At 42.5% G+C, this 18806-nt stretch overlaps 1 protein-coding gene across 5 annotated transcripts in view; it reads left to right on the forward strand.

The window, feature by feature from the left end:
* The first annotated feature begins 997 nt into the window (after nucleotides 1–997).
* LOC140907176 (uncharacterized) overlaps nucleotides 998–18806 on the forward strand; it is a 62003-nt gene continuing 44194 nt past the window's right edge. Inside the window, exons 1-5 of one of the 5 annotated variants that reach the window (XM_073332506.1) lie at nucleotides 1058–1072; nucleotides 2129–2195; nucleotides 7872–7971; nucleotides 14517–14585; nucleotides 18580–18610. In XM_073332506.1, coding sequence (XP_073188607.1) covers nucleotides 7909–7971; nucleotides 14517–14585; nucleotides 18580–18610 — 163 coding nt within the window. In that variant the 5' untranslated portion in view covers nucleotides 1058–1072; nucleotides 2129–2195; nucleotides 7872–7908. The other 4 variants (XM_073332504.1, XM_073332505.1, XM_073332507.1 and 1 more) reach the window with 4 other exon arrangements.

The raw sequence follows: 18806 nt of genomic DNA on the forward strand, positions 1-18806 counted from the left end.
TAATAATGGCTGGAGTAATTTTAAGACAACAGCCAAGGCTCGCTCATGAGAAAGCCAGAGGGTTTTCCCAGGTTGGACTAATATGAACTTCAGTCCCAGTGTATCTTCTATATTTTCCAAGCTATTCAGTCTTTTTGGACTCTTGCTGAAAAAAGAATATAATGAAGACATTAAATTTATAGCATTTGAAATGTCTTTTGAAGAGTCTGCAGCTCCTACTAATGCTAGTTGGAGCAGATGGCCTCTGCAGCGTGTACAGGAGAGACTAAGGTTACACTTTTCTCTGAGCAAAGCTTGTGCTCCACCATGTCTTCCAGAGAAGTTTGCAGCTCCATCAAATGCACAAGCAGCCATCTGTTTGGGGTCCAATTGACCAGCATTTAACTCTTCTAAGATGTGGGTTGTCACAGAGGCAGCTGATGTGTCTTCTATAACTTGAACATCTAGAAATGCATTTACTGGCCTACCACTGACATCAAGATAACGTACACAATAACTTAATACTGATGCCCATTTGCATCCGTGCATTCATCAGCCATGTATGCAATTTTTTAAATCCTATTTTAAACATGCGCCATGTGGGGTGCTTTTCATCTGCCGCCTGGTTTGTGGGCATGTGGGGTTCGCATTTTCAAAGTTTTCTCTACAGCCACTGGGTCTAGAAGAGCCCGGCCTGCGAACAGGAAAGCTGAGGTGCTCCTCACCGGGAGCAGGACCTTTAACAGAAACACCAGAGACACGCCGGATGAGCGTTGCTGAATCCCGCCCGCGGCCCCAGGAAATGCCCCTGACTCTCGGTAACCCTCAACGGCCCCACGGCTCCCCGCGTCCCGCTGCTGCCCGGGGCCGCCCACAGGCGGGGCGGTGTGGCGGGCGCCCAGCCCAGCCCAGCCCCGCCCCCGGAGGAGGGCGAGGAGCAGAATCCGATTCCCGCCGCAGGGGGAGTCCGGTCCGGAGTTTCCACCCCCCATCCCCAGACCCGACCCCCTCACGCAGCGCGCAGGGGCCGAGGCGCATGCGCCCTGCAGTTCTCTCGCGGCGGCGGGCCGAAGAGCCGCAGCCGGGGCGCGGGGTGAGTGCCGGGGACGCGGCGGCAGATACGGCGCTCGGGGCCGGCGGAGGAAGCGCCTAGGCGGGATGCGGGCTGCTCTCCCCGCCCCCCGCTTGCGCTTCCAACGGGGGGAGCCGCCCCGGCCGGTCCCGTCTCCGCGGGGGCGGGGCGGGCTCGCCTGCTGCTGCCGCGCGCGGAGCTCGGAGTCGCGGGCCCGGCGGTTGGGACCGCGCCCGACCGGGCCGAGAACAGCCCGGGGCTGGCTCCGCGGGTGGCTGTCCCGGCTTGGCCCGGACCCCGGAGCGGGGGTCGGCCCCGGCGGCTCCGCGGCAGCGATTAGGGAGCGGAGGAGGCTGCTGCTGCTGCGGGGCCTGCAGCTAGGCGGGAAGCGGCGATGAGCCCCGGGGACCCTTCCGGGGCGGCCGGGGCGGGGGGGCTGTCTCGCGCTCCCCTCTCACTTGGCCTGTAGTCAGCGGTGCCTGCAGCGCGGCCGGGGGGGAGGGGGCGCTGACAGTTTAAATGTTGATGCTGCGGGTGGAAATGTGTCAGAGGAGAGAGCTGATCCTAGGAAGTTCTGCACAATTCGCAGTGAGTGAGAGCTCCTGTTGGTGCCACTTCGATGGCTTTTAAGAAAATACCACCACTTTCTTTGCTCAGAGCGGGGTGGGGATGGCAGTCCATATTGCTCATAGTGTGGCCTTGCAGCAGCAGGAAAATGGGGGACCACTCCCCATCTCCTGTGTTTGCATTGTCTGCTAGTGTGATGGGTCCTCGGAGTACAACCTTGAGTTGGGATTGCTATGCCCCCTTAACTCTCCATCCTGGGCTGTCTCTCATGATGCTTGACTAATCACAGTAGCAAACCTCTCCAGGTGCTGTTAACACTTAGCCACCAGGATGCGAGATACACCCAGATAAGTTAAATGAATAAGTTAAATGAATGCTGTGCAAGCCACTCATGAGCTATACAGAGGGAAACACCAGCAAATCTCCCCCTCCCCGATTGTGCAGCCCAGAAATGTACTGTCTAACATTGCTCAGGACCTTCTCAGTAATTAATTCACGACTTCATCAAAGGATAATGGACATGCACCAGCTAATGTAATGCCAGCAAATTCCGCAACCACTTTAGACAAACTCACTGGTAAGGATAAAACATTGAAATAAGTTTATCAACTGCAGAAAGATAAATTTTAAGTGATTATAAGTGGTAGGCATATAGAACAAAGATGGTTACAAAAGAAATAAAAGCAAAATTGCAGTCTAAATTCTAAACTTTATCAGACGAAGCAAGAGTTGAATCAAACAGCTTTTCTCACCCCCGCTGGATGTTGTAGTCAGATTCTTAATACACAGGCTGAATTTCCTTTGAAGCCTGGGACCAGTCTCCTTAGTTTGAAGACTTTCTTTCCAGCGTTCTTGTTGCTGGTCGGTACCTCATGATGGTTGCTTAATGCCTGTTTGGGTATGGCTCACCTCCTTTGTTGTCATTGACAGGCTAGCAGTGGGTATCTCCCAAACTCACAACATATTTGAATAACAAGATATAGCAAAATCTGATAACTTCATACACAATAATGATATACATAGGGTGGATTTGATTTAAATCAAATTGATCTAAATCATGATTTAAATCACTAATCAGGAAGACTTGATTTAATCCTGGATTTCTACGTAAAAGTGCATTCTTGGTGGTGGTTATAACCTTAATACATGGTCTTCACAACTCAGAGATAGATATAGACTTCATTTTTAGAAGGTATACGCTATATATTTTTAAAGTGATTTATTTTGAAAACTTTTCAGATTAGTTTTACAGCTATATCAGAAAATGAATGATTGTTTGGTTATTTCATTTAACAAAGGTAATTGAAACAGATATTTTTGAAGTTATTGGGAGGTGAACTATTCCAATTCAATAGATTAATCATTAATATTTGGAGGATTTTCTTGCCACGCTGTTTTAGGAGGAGAACATCACCAGACAGACATTTAAATTGTTTTATTTAACTAAAACAGCAGCGTTATGTATTCTGGATTTTTTTCTTCAACAGCAAACACATAATATTTTAACAAAACAAGCATATGAATTTTTGAACTTAGTTAAACATTCAAGTTTCTTAAAATCATGTTTGTTTTTGTTAAAATTGTTTTTGAATTTGAGTTAAATAAAAATTGAGTTAAATGAATTTTCTTTAAAGTAAAACAAAAATTAAATCGACTATGTCAGCCAGGTCAACATGAGAAACTTAAAATATTGGCTTCTGCAGCTAACTCAGTTGTCTTCACCTTCATTTTCCTGTTTGTTCATAATCTGGAAAAGAAAAAGAAGCTTTCCTGCTTTTTCAGGTCCCAAACCACTTCTCAATTTAGAATGAATTAGTCCAGAGGAAGAAAATATTCTTTCTATATCAGCAGAAGAAGCTACTGCTGTTAAAAGTGAGATTATCACTTCAACGGTCTCTGAATCCAAGTGCTTAAGTGACTTTTATCAGTTCACTGGTGTGACTTCCTTTAAAACATCAGCAAACCTATGTTTCTTGAATGGTTCACCCTTAGCTCTGAAGTTTATTATAGTTGGCATTATGGAGGGATGATTGCTGGATGTCCATGTCATAGCCAACTCCTCTTCTTCAGCAGTTAAGATTTGACCCTGGTACTAAGTATTGAGAATATTTGCAAGAAAACAAGCTGGAGATAGTGCTTGTCCCATTCGTTTTTTTAATGCTTGTAATTTAACTTTCATTGCATATTTCTCTTTTTAAGATCTCACTCAGTTCCTTCCAAATTTCAACAGCATTAGCAATAAAACAGCTATTTCCCTACATTTTGTTCCAGGCTACAGAAATGGGCTTCAGGGTACTCAGCATGTGTTCAACATTTCTCTTAAACCCAATATTGAGAACTTTGGCTGTCTATTTTTTCACGATTTTGTTCAGAAACTGTCATCAGATTAGGCCAGTTTTTGATATAGTGCTCAAAACCGTCCACTACCGAGTTCCATCACACGTCTTGTGGGAGAGTTAGCTTGGTTCCTCCCACTTTTTTCAGAGCAGCTGCTACAAAGTGGGAAGTATTTTGCAATTTCAACAGTGTTATTTCTGGAAGGCAGTGTATCAAATGGGACTCTCTTCACTCCTAAATAATTTCTTCTCCTTTTGGATACATTTGCAGTGTTGTCTGTGACCAAGCTGCGTACCAGACGTTTGAGGGTTTTTTTTCACAGTTTGTTATAGCTTTTACTGTTACTTCTTGTAAGTATTCTGCTGTGTGTGCATTTCCTGATGTATCAATTGTTTCTGTAAGGAAGACATTCCCTTCTTCTGTTGTCACACAAGCACATACAACAGGATCATTGTGGACATTGCTCCACTCATCAAGACTCAGGTTAACAATTTTACCCTCTAGATCTTTTGCACACTGCTCAATTTCTCTTTCATAAACTTTATCCAGCAATTTGCCTACGGCATCTGCTCTGTTGTGTGGACTGTATCCTGGCCTGAACCATGTTAATGAAGCGTGGGTTCTCAGTCATATGGAAAGGAGAGTTTGTTGCATAAACAAACCAGGCAATTTTTTTTATCCATTATCTCTTTTTGTAATCTGCTGGTTCTTATCAGAAATTTATCTAGGGTTGTTTCTGGATTATGGAGGTTTTTTTTTCTTTTTGCTACAGGTGCTACTGTGGCGATGTGACATACATGATGTGATTGAAACACTGTCATTGGCAGATAACTCTGAAACTATAGAAAATGATGGTGATCTTGAAGGTGGATAGTCTTCAGAATCCTGTATGTTGAGGATGGATTCTCCTAAACAAAATAAGTCAATGCAGTTATTTAATTATTATTACCATACTGCTCATTTAGTATTATTCATTGCATTCACTGACACTCAGTACTACTTTAAAGGTGAAGTTGTAAAAGGAAGGCCTGCCTATTTCAGCTATTTATTTTTGATCACAACTTCATCTAAAATGATAATACCATAGAGTAAAAACTATATGTTTTGCTCAAACATGTGAATTCAAGAACAGTTCAGAAGGAAGAAAGGCAGTCCTTAAGAAAGAAGTATGAAATAAAAAAGTTTACCAACCTGAAGATCCTGCATGTTCAAACATGTTCCTTTCATCATATTCAATGCAGCTTCCTCTTGAGAAGGAACACTTCTCATGATGTTGTTTCATTCGGGCAATCAGGCCTTGCATTTCTTTGTTGCACTGTTTGCATTTTGCATGCATGTTTGTTTTACTCACAGGTAGAGGAATTTTACTGAAATATTCCCAAACTAGGGTTTTCCCTTCTAGTGAGAGAATGGTATGGTAGATCTTAAATCAATGAAAGCTACACTCAGAAAGACCTCAAGACTTCTGGAATATGCTGCTCAAACAGTTTCACTTGTGTTTCTGCTGCCTGTCCCTCTCTTCTCACATTTATCTCCAGACTTCTTCTCCTTGTCCAGATTTATTCCGCCCCTAACAATCTTCTATTCACTGAACTTTTTGAAACTTTGCACTTTTAGAGAGAGGTAAGGGATTGACTCTGTGTACACAAATTTCTAGAGAGACAATAGGGTTGAGGTCTGTTATTTCTCACCTTTATATGTTATTTATTTATTTTAAAACATTTTTGCTGTTAACAAGCAGGTTATCTCTGGAGACACAAATCCACAGTTTAAGAACTGCAAAATTAAGCATCTCTGATGATATCTTCTAGACTGAGCACTGAGTCCCATTGGGTAGATAGAAAGATTAACCTAAATAATCTATACAGAAGCCCCTGGAACCCCATACGATTGGGTCCCTAATCCATGAACTATTGGAACTCATTTACAAAACTTTTCGTAAACATTACATGAATATATTGTCTGATACTATAGAATTAGAATTTATAATTCCTATTCCATAATGAGATATCTTTGAGCTATATTGTATCTTAATTAAAACTGTTTTAGATAGGTTTTTTCCTCAAAAACCATTTTATCAAAAAAATCCAATTTAAATAATTTTTTTTTTAAAAAAAAACAACAAGTATTGATTTTTTTCCACCCTGATACATAGTTTGACAGAACAATGACAAGGCATGGTTTATATGAAATATAACCATATACAAATGATGAATATGGGGTTAAAGTGTGCTACTTTGAGGTACAGTACATCACACCCAGCTTCTTGGAGAAGGTAGCTGAGGTGGCTCAGGCCCTTCTTGTCTTCCCAGGTGTCCGTAGTGGTAGGGACAGCAGTGGTTGGGATAGTAACTGACAATAATATGACCTGGTGTGCTCTGGTAGTGGATCTGGGTATGTGTGCAGCATTTTGGAGCAAGCCTCCCAGTCTAGGATGATATACTTGGGTTAGTGGGATTCATAGTTGTGCTCTAAAAATAGCTGTATAGACAACACTGTGAAGTTGTGGCTCAGGCTGGAACTCTGGCTCTGAAGACCATCCCCTGCCCTAGGCTTCAGAGCCATAACCACAATTTCACAGTGAAGTCTTTTCAGCTATTTTTGGAATAATAGTGTTAGCCCCGCTAGCCCAAGTCTGTTGACCCAAGCTGGGAGACTTACTCCAAAATGCTCTGTAGACATACGGAGGCCAGGTAGCTTCCTTACTGGTTGTAAAGGCTGTTGCTCTGCTTTCTGCTGGAGTCTGTTTGCACAATCTGGCAACTAATCTGAGTTGGTTAAATATGGTTCAGATTTTCAGGCTTTTCTTCACAACTGTATGAACTAGAAACATTTTTTTAAAATGTAATCTTAGATTCTGATATCATGTGTCTCTGGAAGCTGGGAACCTAAACACATGGCTGTAATATCTGTGCCTCAATCTGGCTCTGTCCATACATGTATCTGAAAAGGTAAAACCTGAGAAGTGTGGCAGAGCATATGATTATAGTTTAGATGTGTGTATATTATGCCTGGTGGGTAGGGCTTGGGAGAGTGCCTCTCCCACCCCCCTCCCCCCAATTTGAGGCCTGCTCTTAATGAAACACTGATGTTCTCAAAACACAGTAATTAGCCTGGAAATTCAAAGCTAAACTTCCAGGTTGCTGAAAAGAAAACACCCAAAACCCAAACATTTAAAATATGCATATACCCAGCTACTATAACAGAGGTGGGCAAACTATGGCCCGCGGGACCCTCCTGCCCAGCCCCTGAGCTCCTAGCCTGGGAGGCTAGCCCACGGCCCCTCCCTTGCTGTTCCCCCTCCCCCGCAGCCTCAGGTCACTGCACCGCTGGTACAATTCTCTGGGCAGCAGGGCTGCGAGCTCCTGGGGCAGCAGGGCTGCAGAGCCAAGCCTGAGCAGTGCTCTGTGCTGCCCGGTGGTGTGGCTGTAGCACCGCCAGCCACTGGTGCTCCAGGCAGCGCGGTAAGGGAAGCAGGGAGTGGGGGTGTTGGATAGAGGGCAGGGTAGTTTGGGGGTGTGGTCAGGGGGTGTGGATAAGGGTCCAGGCGGTCAGAGGGCAGGAAACGGGTTGAATAGGGGCAGGGGTCCTGGGGGGGCAGTCAGGAATGAGAGGAGGGGTTGGTTGGGGTGGGGATTCTGGGGGTGGTCAGGGGACAGGGAGCAGGGGGGGTGGATGGGGCAGGGGTCCTGGGGGGGCCATTAGGGAACGGGGGGGTTGGTTGGGGCATGCCTTGCAGCCTCCCCTAACTGGCCCTCCATATGATTTCCGAAACGCAATGCAGCCCTCAGGCCAAAAAGTGTCGTCGTCGTCCGTCCCCCCCCCCCCCCCCAGTACTATAACATGTTGACAGGTTAAACCAGAATTCTCGTGTCTTGCATCCAACTAAAGTAATACTTCATAAATATTTTTGTAGCTTTCCTAGTCCTTTTCATCTCTTTTAAATCTCAAACATGGACACCGAACCTGAGGTAAAGAAAGAGAAGAAGCAGCATCAGCATCCTTTCTACTGCAATGTGAGTACTTCATATTATTAAGGGCCTTTGACAAAGTATAATTTTATCCATTGTTGAAGGGTTTGAGAGTAGGAACAAAATCAAAGAGTGTGGGGAAACTATTGAAAACTAGCTAGCTTTAAAATGGCTTAGCATCTGTCTGGTGATTTGCCCAACTATTGCCCAGGTTCTGGAACTCCTCCTCCTCCCTTTTATTTTATTTATTTTAATCACCCCTATCAAATTTCTAGCTGGTGCCAATACAAGGTCTTCCTGTGCAGATACTTGACTCTTTTTCTCTCTATTAAAATGATAATCCAACTCTACTAGACCAGCTATTTCTGGCTATAGATGCTGTGCATTATCTTTTTTCAGGTACAATATTTTTTTGATTCTCAAGGTCAGAAGAGAGAAAAATGTTTTAAATAATGAAATAGCCTCCACAGATATTCCATTCTTTAAATTGCCACATGGGTCTGGAATGCAATCAGTTAACACCTAACTGTAGAGTCTTCCTTTGATTTGTGTGCACTGCTGCATAGAAGCTGTCCATACCCAAATATCATTAGCTAATAGTTAAGGCTGAGAGTGCTAGTCATGCATTTCATGTGTGTCTGTGGGTAAGGGGAAAATTATGGAAGTAGTCAGTGCTGTTACTCTTAACTGTCTTCATTGATGCACACCCATAAACTGGAAGTTAAGAGCATTTTGAGTGTTGTATAGATCTAGCTTGGTCTTGCGATGATGCCCTGGATAAAAAAACAACCCAGGATATGTCTACACTGCAGTTGCAGATGGGATTGCTGCTCATGTATGCCTACCCAAGCTGCAAGCTTTCGTCTGCTTACCACAGATCAAAATAGACATGAAGCTGCTGTAGTGCTGAGCTTCAGTGTGGCTGTATAAGGGCACCTGGAGTCCTGGGTTTGTAATCATGTTTCTAGCCCATGCTGAAGCCATTGCTATTTTTAGGCATGCTAGGTAGATTAAAGCTAGAGCAAGTATGTCTACCTGAGCTGCAACTGCACCTCCAATTACAGTACAGTAGAATCTTGGGAATGGAGGTTGTTTGTAACTCCGAAATGTTCATAACTCTGAACTAAACGTTATGGTTGGTCTTTCAGAAGTTTACAACTGAACATTGACTTAATTCAGCTTTGAAACTTTGCTATGCAGAAGAAAAATGCTGCTTTTAATCATCTTAATTTAAATGAAACAAAAACAGTTTCCTTATCTCGTAAAATCTTTTTTAAAACTTTCCCTTTATTTGTTAGTAGTTTACATTTAACACAGCACTGTACAGTTTTTGTTTTTGGGTCTCTGCTGCTTGATTGCGTACTTCCAGTTCCAAATGAGATGTGTGGTTGACTGGTCAATTCGTAACTCTGCTGAACTTTGAGGTTCTACTGTATAGACGTATCCTAAGAGACAACCTTATCCATCCATAACACACACTTTCATCTCACCAGGGACCAAAACTATAATTCTTTGTGCATATTCATATAGTAGTTGATCCAATTCTGTCCTTTACAGCAGTAAGAAGTCCACATAAAGACATACTTACTGTGATGGGACCCCCGGGGTACAACCTGGAACAGTGGGACCACTGTGCCCCCTTAACTCTCCAGCCCGGGCTGTGTCTCATGATGCTTTGCTAGTGACAAGCAGCAAACCTCTCCAGATGCTATGATCATTCAGTTAACAACATGCAAGGGACACACCCAGCTAAGTTGCATGAATACTCTAAGACACACATGAACCATATATGGAGAATCACTAGCAAATCTCCCCAGCCTTGCACCCCAGAAATGGACTGTCTTACACTACACAAGACCTTCTCTTGAACAATGTAAGCTCATTAATTAGTTCACTGCTTCGTCAAAGGATAGTGGACATGCACCAGCCTTTGTAATCTGAGCAGATTCCCCAAGCATTTTAGACAAACTCACTGGTAAGGATAAAATATTAAAGTAAGTTTCTTAAGTACAGAAAGATAAATTTTAAGTGATTATAAGTAGTAGTTACCTAAGAAAATAACAAGTAAACATGCATTCTAAATCCTAAACTTTCAGACTAAGCAAGATTTGAATCAAATAGCTTTTCTCGCCCCATTGCATATTGAATGCAGGTTCCAGTTCTTAATATGCAGCTGAATTTCCTTCTCTGCCTGGGACCAGTCTCCTCAGTTCAAAGTTTTTATCTTCCCAGCGTTCTCGTTGTCTTCAGCATAGGTGGGGAAAGAGAGAGGTGGTCTCATGAAGTCCCACCTTGGGGGGTGGGATAGCTCAGTGGTTTGAGCATTGGCCTGCTAAACCCAGGGTTGTCAGTTCAATCCTTGAGGGGGCCGTTTAGTTGATCTGGGGCAAAAAATGGGGATTGGTCCTGCTTTGAGCAGGGGGTTGGACTAGATGATCTCCTGAGGTCCCTTCCAACCCTGATATTCTGTGATTCTATGATGCCTTCTTTTATACTCTCAATTCATGTCCCAAGGAAGATACTGGCCCAGACATGTCCTGGTGGGCCTTGCTGAGTTATAGTCATAGTCAATCCCCATTGTGTGGTGCTTGCTCAAATGTCTCATATAGAATTGTAAATTTCTTGTTTACAATTCCCCTGCTGTTCAATGGCTTGTGATGGTCACTTAACACCCATTTGTGTATGGGTCACCTCCTTTGGTGCCTCTGGAGAGCTAGCTCTGGGCGTCTTCCAGACACATAGCATACTTCAGTGTCAACCATATAGCAGAATATTATAATTCCATATACAGTGATTATATGCATATTTTGACAGAACAATGAATTTCAGCATGTGACCTTTCATATGATACCTTGCAAGGCATGCTTTATATGAAATATCACAATGATATTCAAATGATGAATATGGGAGTTACAGGGTGCTACTTTGAGATACAGTGCATCGCACACATTCTTAATTGGACAGTCAGGATAGAGAAGACCATCCATGTGTCTGTCCATTTTAGGATTTGGAAGGTGCCTCTCACAGTGTTTTCCAAGTGCTGATGTATTTAACATGCCGCCAACATACAAATATCAGGAAATGCAGAGCTAGTGTATATCTACGTGCATAAACTTCCTAATCCTAGACCATTCTCCAAATTTAAGAATTCTGGTTACATATACTGCAGACTGTTTAAAGTCCTTAAAACAGTTTTAAATGCTTAGTGCCCTCCCCTTCCCCCCAGAAAATATAGTTTGAAATGGATATAAACCGTCATGCATCAGGGCATATGTCCGCCTCTAACTGATGGAAGTTAGAAAGGAATTTTCCTTATGAATGGGTTACTCCATAATACCAGTTGTAGTGTTTCTTGAAAGGTCTGTTGGGTAGGACAGTAGAGTGGGAGTCAGGAGACCTGAGTAGTATTCTCAGTTCTGTCACTGAACTGTTTTCCAGTCCCATCTTTTGTCTGTCCTGTCTGTTTTAGATTGTAAGCTCTTTGTAACATAGCCTGCGATCTTCTTAAAGCCCATATTCATAAAAAGAGCAGAGAGGAGTGATGGTGATGAGGTTATAGAATTTTGCGGGGGAGGGGGGGAGGCTAGGAGGAGCCTGGGGCTATTGTGGCACAGTAGAGGGGATTTGGGATGAGGTATATATGGGGAATATAGGAGAGAGATGATCAGGGGGGGTGACATGAAGGGATGGGGATAGATGGAAGTCATAAGGTACATGAGGAAAGGAGGCAGCAAGAATCTGTTGTATTCATGTGGAGTGGGAGTGAGAAAGGGGACATGGAAGCTGGGCACACAAGACTGACCCAGGACTTGAGGAAGGGGATGAGGCAGAATGTGTGGTGGCTGGTGGATTTGTGGATGAGGGTAGAAGGGAGGTGCAGCAGAAATGAATTGCAAAGTAGCTGAAGTGCTTTGGATGACAGAAAGTAATAAAGGAATTGTGGCAGAATGTGAGAAATAGTGGTTGTGTGGCAGAGGCTGTGGTGGACGCCAGGTGAGTGGGAGGGAAAAGAGACTGGCTTTGGCAAAGGGGTTAGGCAAGTAGAGGGGCAGTGAAGGTGAGGGGAAGTAAGAACAGAGAGAGAGGGAAGCTTAATAAACAGAAGTCAGTATCAGTGTTGAGAGGCATCAGGATGTTGTGAGTATGAAGCACATTTAGCAAGGGCAGCAGAAGTATTCAGGGCATTAGGCAGATGGTGGGGATGTTAGGCAGAGCATCAGAGAGAAACTCTTTTGTCTGTGCATTGTGAGGACTCTCCAGTAGAGGGAAGTATTATCTCTGGGGGTAGATGATCATTGGTTCTACCTATAAAAGTCAGCATGATAGCCCAACTTCCTACTCTGGCTGCAAGTATGGGCTTTGCTGGGTGGGGAAAAGGCTCTTCTTTTGAAGGGCCACGCTCCCAGAAGGATTTCACAGGACAGCGGACCCTCCTTGGCAGGCCCCTGGAGAAGGAAGATGGGTGATGTGCCAAACCAGCCAACTATCCTCCAGAAGACTATACAGAGAAGTGGGGGGAAATGGTCTCCATTCCCCAGCCCCAGAGTATTTAAATTGGAATGTTGGATGAGACAACATGGGGGAATTGTTGAACACGGAATGGGGCAGCTGGGTGTTGTGTGAGTTTGGAGGGGAGAGTTTCTTGGTTAGGAAGGGACATGTGTAAAACAGGAGGTAGTCGTGCAGGGAGTATGCATTCTACACTCCCCCAGAAGCAAAGCACCTGCTAAGTGGAGATCTTGTTTCTTTACATTTAATCTCTTCAGATTTGAACACACGTGAGGCCTTTGCATAGTGGGGGCTATTTTGCTTAGAAGGGAAGCAGGGTTAAGGCAGGGAGTATGGGGAAACAGATATGTTGGAGGGAGACATCTACCCCCTCTCTCCTGAGGAACCTCATTTAGTAGGCTCACTGGTGCGTGACAAATGTACCTTGGCTTTTGAACCTGACTACCTTACTGAGGTTTGTGTGTACATTGGGAGGAACTGGGATGTTTAGGGGAGTTGTCGGGGAGGAGTGGAGGCTCCTGGATATCTTCATTCACACATGTACACCACCTCTGATTAATCTCATTTGGCTCATCTTTCCACAAATGAGCCTACATACATTTGTCAGGGTCTGATGCATCTACTGAAGTTTGTTGGGTGGAAGAGAGAACTGGTGTGTTTAATTGTTGCTACTGAGGAGAGCATGGATGTTGGATGTGAGGGAGCTGGCTGTTTTCAGGCACAAAGAGGAGCTGAGTTGCTGAGGGAACTTGGGTGGAACCAGGTTATTTGGGGAGGCATAGAGGGAGTGGTTGGCATGCAGGGGGTGTGGAGCGTTTCTTGCTTCTTGTGAATGTGGATGCCTGTCAAACCTCATTAGACTTGTTAGTCTCTGACAAATGTATGCAAGCTCATTGGGGACTGAGGGGAGCTTATGGAGACTTGTTGGGGATGAGGGAGGATGGAGGCACAGGGAGTCATAAGGGATATGGAAAGTCTGGCAGTGTGAGGTTGGAGGTACAGGGTGCTAGGGCACATGGAAGGGATAAGAAAGGTATTTACAGACCATGAAATGTATGTAGAGTGAATGCCTTAAGCAGATGGTGTCCTCAGCGTTTCAGTACCCTGCTCATTCCCTGCCCAATGTGAGTATACAAACCTTAGGAGGTCTACATTTGCTTAAAGGACTCACTCACCCTGGGTACCTTTCAAGGGCTGTATGGGGGAAAACATTCCTTTCAGACCATTTCATTTTATATCAATTGCTTTCTCTTCAGTTTTATAGTCCCTTCAATGAAGCGTTGATGTGAATCATACTTCTTGAACAACAGGAGAAAAGAGACACAACAGTTCCTGGTCAAAGTTCTCAAATTTCTTTAGAGCTTGGGTTTTGTATCCTTTATTCTGATCTTTTTGAAGATCACCTTTCCATACCTCTTTTAATGAGTTTGAGAGAGATGGCCTACCCTCAGTTGAATGTATTTGAAAGGTTTGGGCCAACCTGAAACCATCTTATGCTATGGAGAGGGACTTTTAAATGAAAGACAGTACTTTGATCCTCCTCTTTGGAACCCAGTGAATAGAGTGGGTTTTTGGGGTTTTTTTTTTTGGTTTTTTTTTTGTAATAGCAGTTTTCTTTTTTATTTACGTACATCTGTTGTGTCAGATTTACTCCTGAGCCATAAGTTTTTGTTTCTTCAGCTTCTTTTGAGAGATCTTTTTCTTCTAAGCAACTTCCTCTTCTGGCTTTGGAGCAATCTGCTCCTTCTCAGTGAGGATCATCTCAATATGACCCGGGGAGCTCATGTCGGGGTTGATATGACCATAACCTCTGTAGGTATGCCTGCACATTTTGTGGGCCTTGTTGACCTGGATGTGCTCAATTACCAGAGAATCCACATCCTGCTGTTCAGTCTGGGTTTAGAGGAGTTTTGTTTCAGCAGAAATCAATTTGTACAACCTCAGGGGTATAACTGGAGTTTAATAAACAGGGAGATTTTGATTAGTTTGAAATATGAATGATATTTTTCAGAATTATAGTATTTTTTCTGTTTGCTTGCATAATACTATAGAAATAATTATGAATCTTCTTTTTAACCTAGATTTGCAAAATCTCATGTGCTTCTGCATTAAACTTGCAGACTCATTTTCTTGGATTCAAACACAAGACGGTAAGATTAGGGTTTTGTGTGTGTCAGATTTTGTAGATAGTTACGTTAAACGATGATGTGTAGGATTGTAATCACTATTTTCTTTTTAAAGTAATGTTCTAAAATGTGTAAAATTAGCAAAGCATCTAAATTTTTGTTTAGAATTTTCTTGCATTACTGTTTTTGTCATGTACAGTAAAGCAGAACTTTTTTGTATAGCAATGATGTTTAAAAAGGTTCATGTTGATCTAGCTGTGTCTTGCTGTCTGGATTAGTGAGAGCAAAGGGGGATTTAAACATTGCAACACTCAGTGTTACAGTGCCTATTTCCTAGGTACCCAACCAGTGGAATACACAGCCTCAAGTTAGGGGCTTAACACTCCCTTTACAAAGCACGGGAGCCTTGGCATCTAAGAAGGGTATTCTCAGTGCCACCAAAGCTAGCCAGGAGCATGAAATGCAGATGAAAAAGGGCAGGATTTAGGGCCCAGATTCACATTGGTACTTAGGCACCTAACTCCGATTGATCTGGGCCTTAGCTGTCTATCTCCATTTGGAAAAAGAACAGGAGTACTTGTGGCACCTTAGAGACTAACAAATTTATTTGAACATAAGCTTTCGTGGGCTACAGCCCACTTCATCGGATGCATGCAGTGGAAAATACAGTAGGACGATTTTATATACACAGAGAACATGAAGCAATGGGTGTTACCATGCACACTACAACGAGAGTGATAAGTTAAGGTGAGCTATTACCAGCAGGAGAGGAAAACTGCTATGGGTACCCGCATGGCCCCACAGCATGCCAACATTTTTATGGCTGACTTAGAACAACTCTTCCTCAGCTCTTGTCCCCTAATGCCCCTACTCTAGTTGCGCTACATTGATGACCTCTTCATCATCTGGACCCATGGAAAAGAAGGCCTTGAGAAATTCCACCATGATTTTAACAATTTCTATCAACCTCAGGCTGGACCAGTCCACACAAGAGATCCACTTCCTGGACATGACAGTGCTAATAAGCGATGGTCACATAAACACCATCCTATACCAGAAACCTGCTGACTGCTATTCTTACGTACATGCCTCCAGCTTTCATCCAGAACACACCAAATAATCCATTGTCTATAGCCAAGCTCTACAATACAACTGCATTTGCTCCAACCCCTCAGAGAGAGACAAACACCTACAAGATCTCTATCAAGCATTCTTACAACTACAATGCCCGCCTGTTAAAGTGAAGAAAGAGATTGACAGAGCCAGAAGAGTACCCAGAAGTCACCTACTACAGGACAGGCCCAACAAAGAAAATAACAGAATGTCACTAGTCGTCAACTTCAACCCCCAACTAAAACCTCTCCAGCTCATCATCAAGGATCTACAACCTATCCTGAAGGACGACCCATCACTCTCACAGATCTTGGGAGACAGGCCAGTCCTTGCTTACAGACAGCCCCCCAATCTGAAGCAGATACTCACCAGCAACCACACACCGCACAACAAAACCACTAACCCAGGAACCTATCCTTGCAACAAAGCCGTTGCCAACTGTGCCCACATATCTATTCAGGGGACACCATCATAGGGCCTAATCACATCAGCCACACTATCAGAGGCTCTTTCACCTGCATATCTACCAATGTGATATATGCCATCATGTGCCAGCAATGCCCCTCTGCCACGTACATAGGTCAGACTGGACAATCTCTACGTAAAAGAATAAATGGACACAAATCAGATGTCAAGAATTATAAAATTCAAAAACCAGTCGGAGAACACTTCAATCTCTCTGGTCACTCGATTACAGACCTAAAAGTGGCAATATTACAACAAAAAAACTTCAAAAACAGACTCCAACGAGAGACTGCTGAATTGGAATTAATTTACAAACTGGACACCATTAACTTAGGCTTGAATAAAGACTAGGAGTGGATGTGTCATTACACAAAGTAAAACTATTTCCCCATGTTTATTTTTCCCCTCTACTGTTCCTCACACATTCTTGTCAACTGCTGGAAATGGCCCACCTTGATTATCACTACAAAAGGATTTTTTTCTCTCCTGCTGGTAATAGCTCACCTTAACTGATCACTCTCGTTATAGTGTGCATGGTAACACCCATTATTTCATGTTCTCTGTATATATAAAATCGTTCTACTGTATTTTCCACTGAATGCATCCAATGAAGTGGGCTGTAGCCCACGAAAGCTTATGGTCAAATAAATTTGTTAGTCTCTAAGGTGCCACAAGTCCTCCAGTTCTTTCTGCAGATACAGACTAACGTGGCTGCTACTCTGAAACCTATCTCCATTTAAGATTCTCAGCTATTAACTCTTCCCTGAAGTTAGTCACCTAAGACAGGTCAGTCCTTTCTTGGGGGACGGGGGGGAGAGAGAGAGACCTACCCACCCATTAGAGTCTATTGGCTAGGGCACTCATCTTTTCAGGTCCTGTAGGGGGGAACACCTAGTTTGGGAATCCTGTCAGGGCTTAGGTATGAGCAAGGGATGGCATCTGGACTTAAACGGCTTTGTGCATACCCATTGGCAGAAACTTAGGTATTTAAGTTGGCACGTGCAGCTTTAGGCAGCAGCTGAGCTATGGTTTTGTGAATGCCATTATTACCTAAATATTGGATTTTGGTGCCCAAGTTCCCTTTATAAATCTAGCCCAAAATATGTTTCAGAGCTTCATGCTCTAATCAGCAAGGGGCATGAGGCAAGATCAAATACAGATGCAGATACTAATTAATCTGAATAATGAGGCTAATATAATAGGAAAAAGTGGATTGATTTAAATCAGAACAATGTAAATAATTGACTTTTACTAATGATTTAAATCAGCAAGCAGGAACCATTGATTTAAAAATCAATTTTAATTATGTTTTGCAATTGTACTTCTTCACTATTTTCCTAAAGAAAGTTTATTGTAATTGATTGCTAACCCCTGAAATGTTGATTTGCAGCTAAATATAGCCTTTACCCTAAACTCAGTGCTTCTCTTGGCGAACCAAGAGGATACACTCTCTAAATAAATATAATTGCTTAAAAATGTGTATATAGAGTCTTTAACTGTTACATTTATGTTTGAAAATGGTGATTTATGCATTTCTGATTTACTAGATAATGATTAATTTATACTTGTAATTGGTGTCAAGCTCTGTTTGGGTGAAAGTGCAAGTTTAATTAAAAAGGCACAAAACCAGCATTTTTAAAAATTAAATTATCTTAAATGTACTGGATACATAAGAAAAATTATTTAAAAGTTTATCAAAACGTGTTTTGCATTTTAAACTAATTGTTTTAATAAACAAAAGCGGTATTATCTGTAGTTAGTGATTTGAACTGACCGTTTCTGGGCTGTGTGTCCTCCAAAATTTTGGAACTTGTACATCTCATCCTCTCACACCTAGTTTTTATTCATAGATTGGGAGTGGAAAACAAGCTCCGCTGCTTTTTGAATTCCCAAATGGTTTCTTAACTGTGACTGAACTAGTCATTGGACTGAACTAATAGAATAAACTGAAATGAAGAAAATATTCTCTCTCTAACTGCAGAAGAGGCTCCTGCTCTTAAAAGCTTTCTTAGCATTGCAACAAACTCTGGTTCTAGGTGCTCAGCTAGTGACTTCCAGTAGTTCAGTGATCTGGATTTCTTTAGAACTTGGTAGCAAATATATATTGCTTAATATTATTTTTGTATTTAATTTCAATGATCGTAATAGATTTAAGTCTAGGCCTTAACCTAGGTTGTCTGTTTTAAATAGGTTCATTTTTTAAACCTGTATTTAATTTAAATTTAAAAAAATACAATGTTTATGATTTTAAAAAATTGATTCTTATTCACCCTGACATCCATTGATCCATTCATTGGAGAAAAATTTTTTGAATAATCATCTTTTGTGTAATCCTTAATCTAATTAGTTTATTATATAAATAGTGACTGTCCATCTCTTTGGTAATGTAAAATTTCTAAGAAATTAAACCATTAAATTGGTTTTTCTCTCATCAATTTAGGTTGAAGAAGCTCTAAAAGCCCATGGCATTGGTAAGTGCTAAAGTATAACTTTTTGCTTTGGTTAGATGTCTTTTATAAACATCCATACAAAACTGAAAGTGACCTTTTTAAGAACTTTAATTTTAGGTCCAATCCTGCAGAAGTCAGTGTAACTAATTGTGTTAGCAAGGGGTGTACAGGATTGGGCACTAGAATTGTAACATTTTGGGATTAATCATAGGAGGAC

Source organism: Lepidochelys kempii, chromosome 2 (assembly GCF_965140265.1).
Source record: "Lepidochelys kempii isolate rLepKem1 chromosome 2, rLepKem1.hap2, whole genome shotgun sequence".
Classification (NCBI taxonomy): Eukaryota; Metazoa; Chordata; order Testudines; family Cheloniidae; genus Lepidochelys; species Lepidochelys kempii.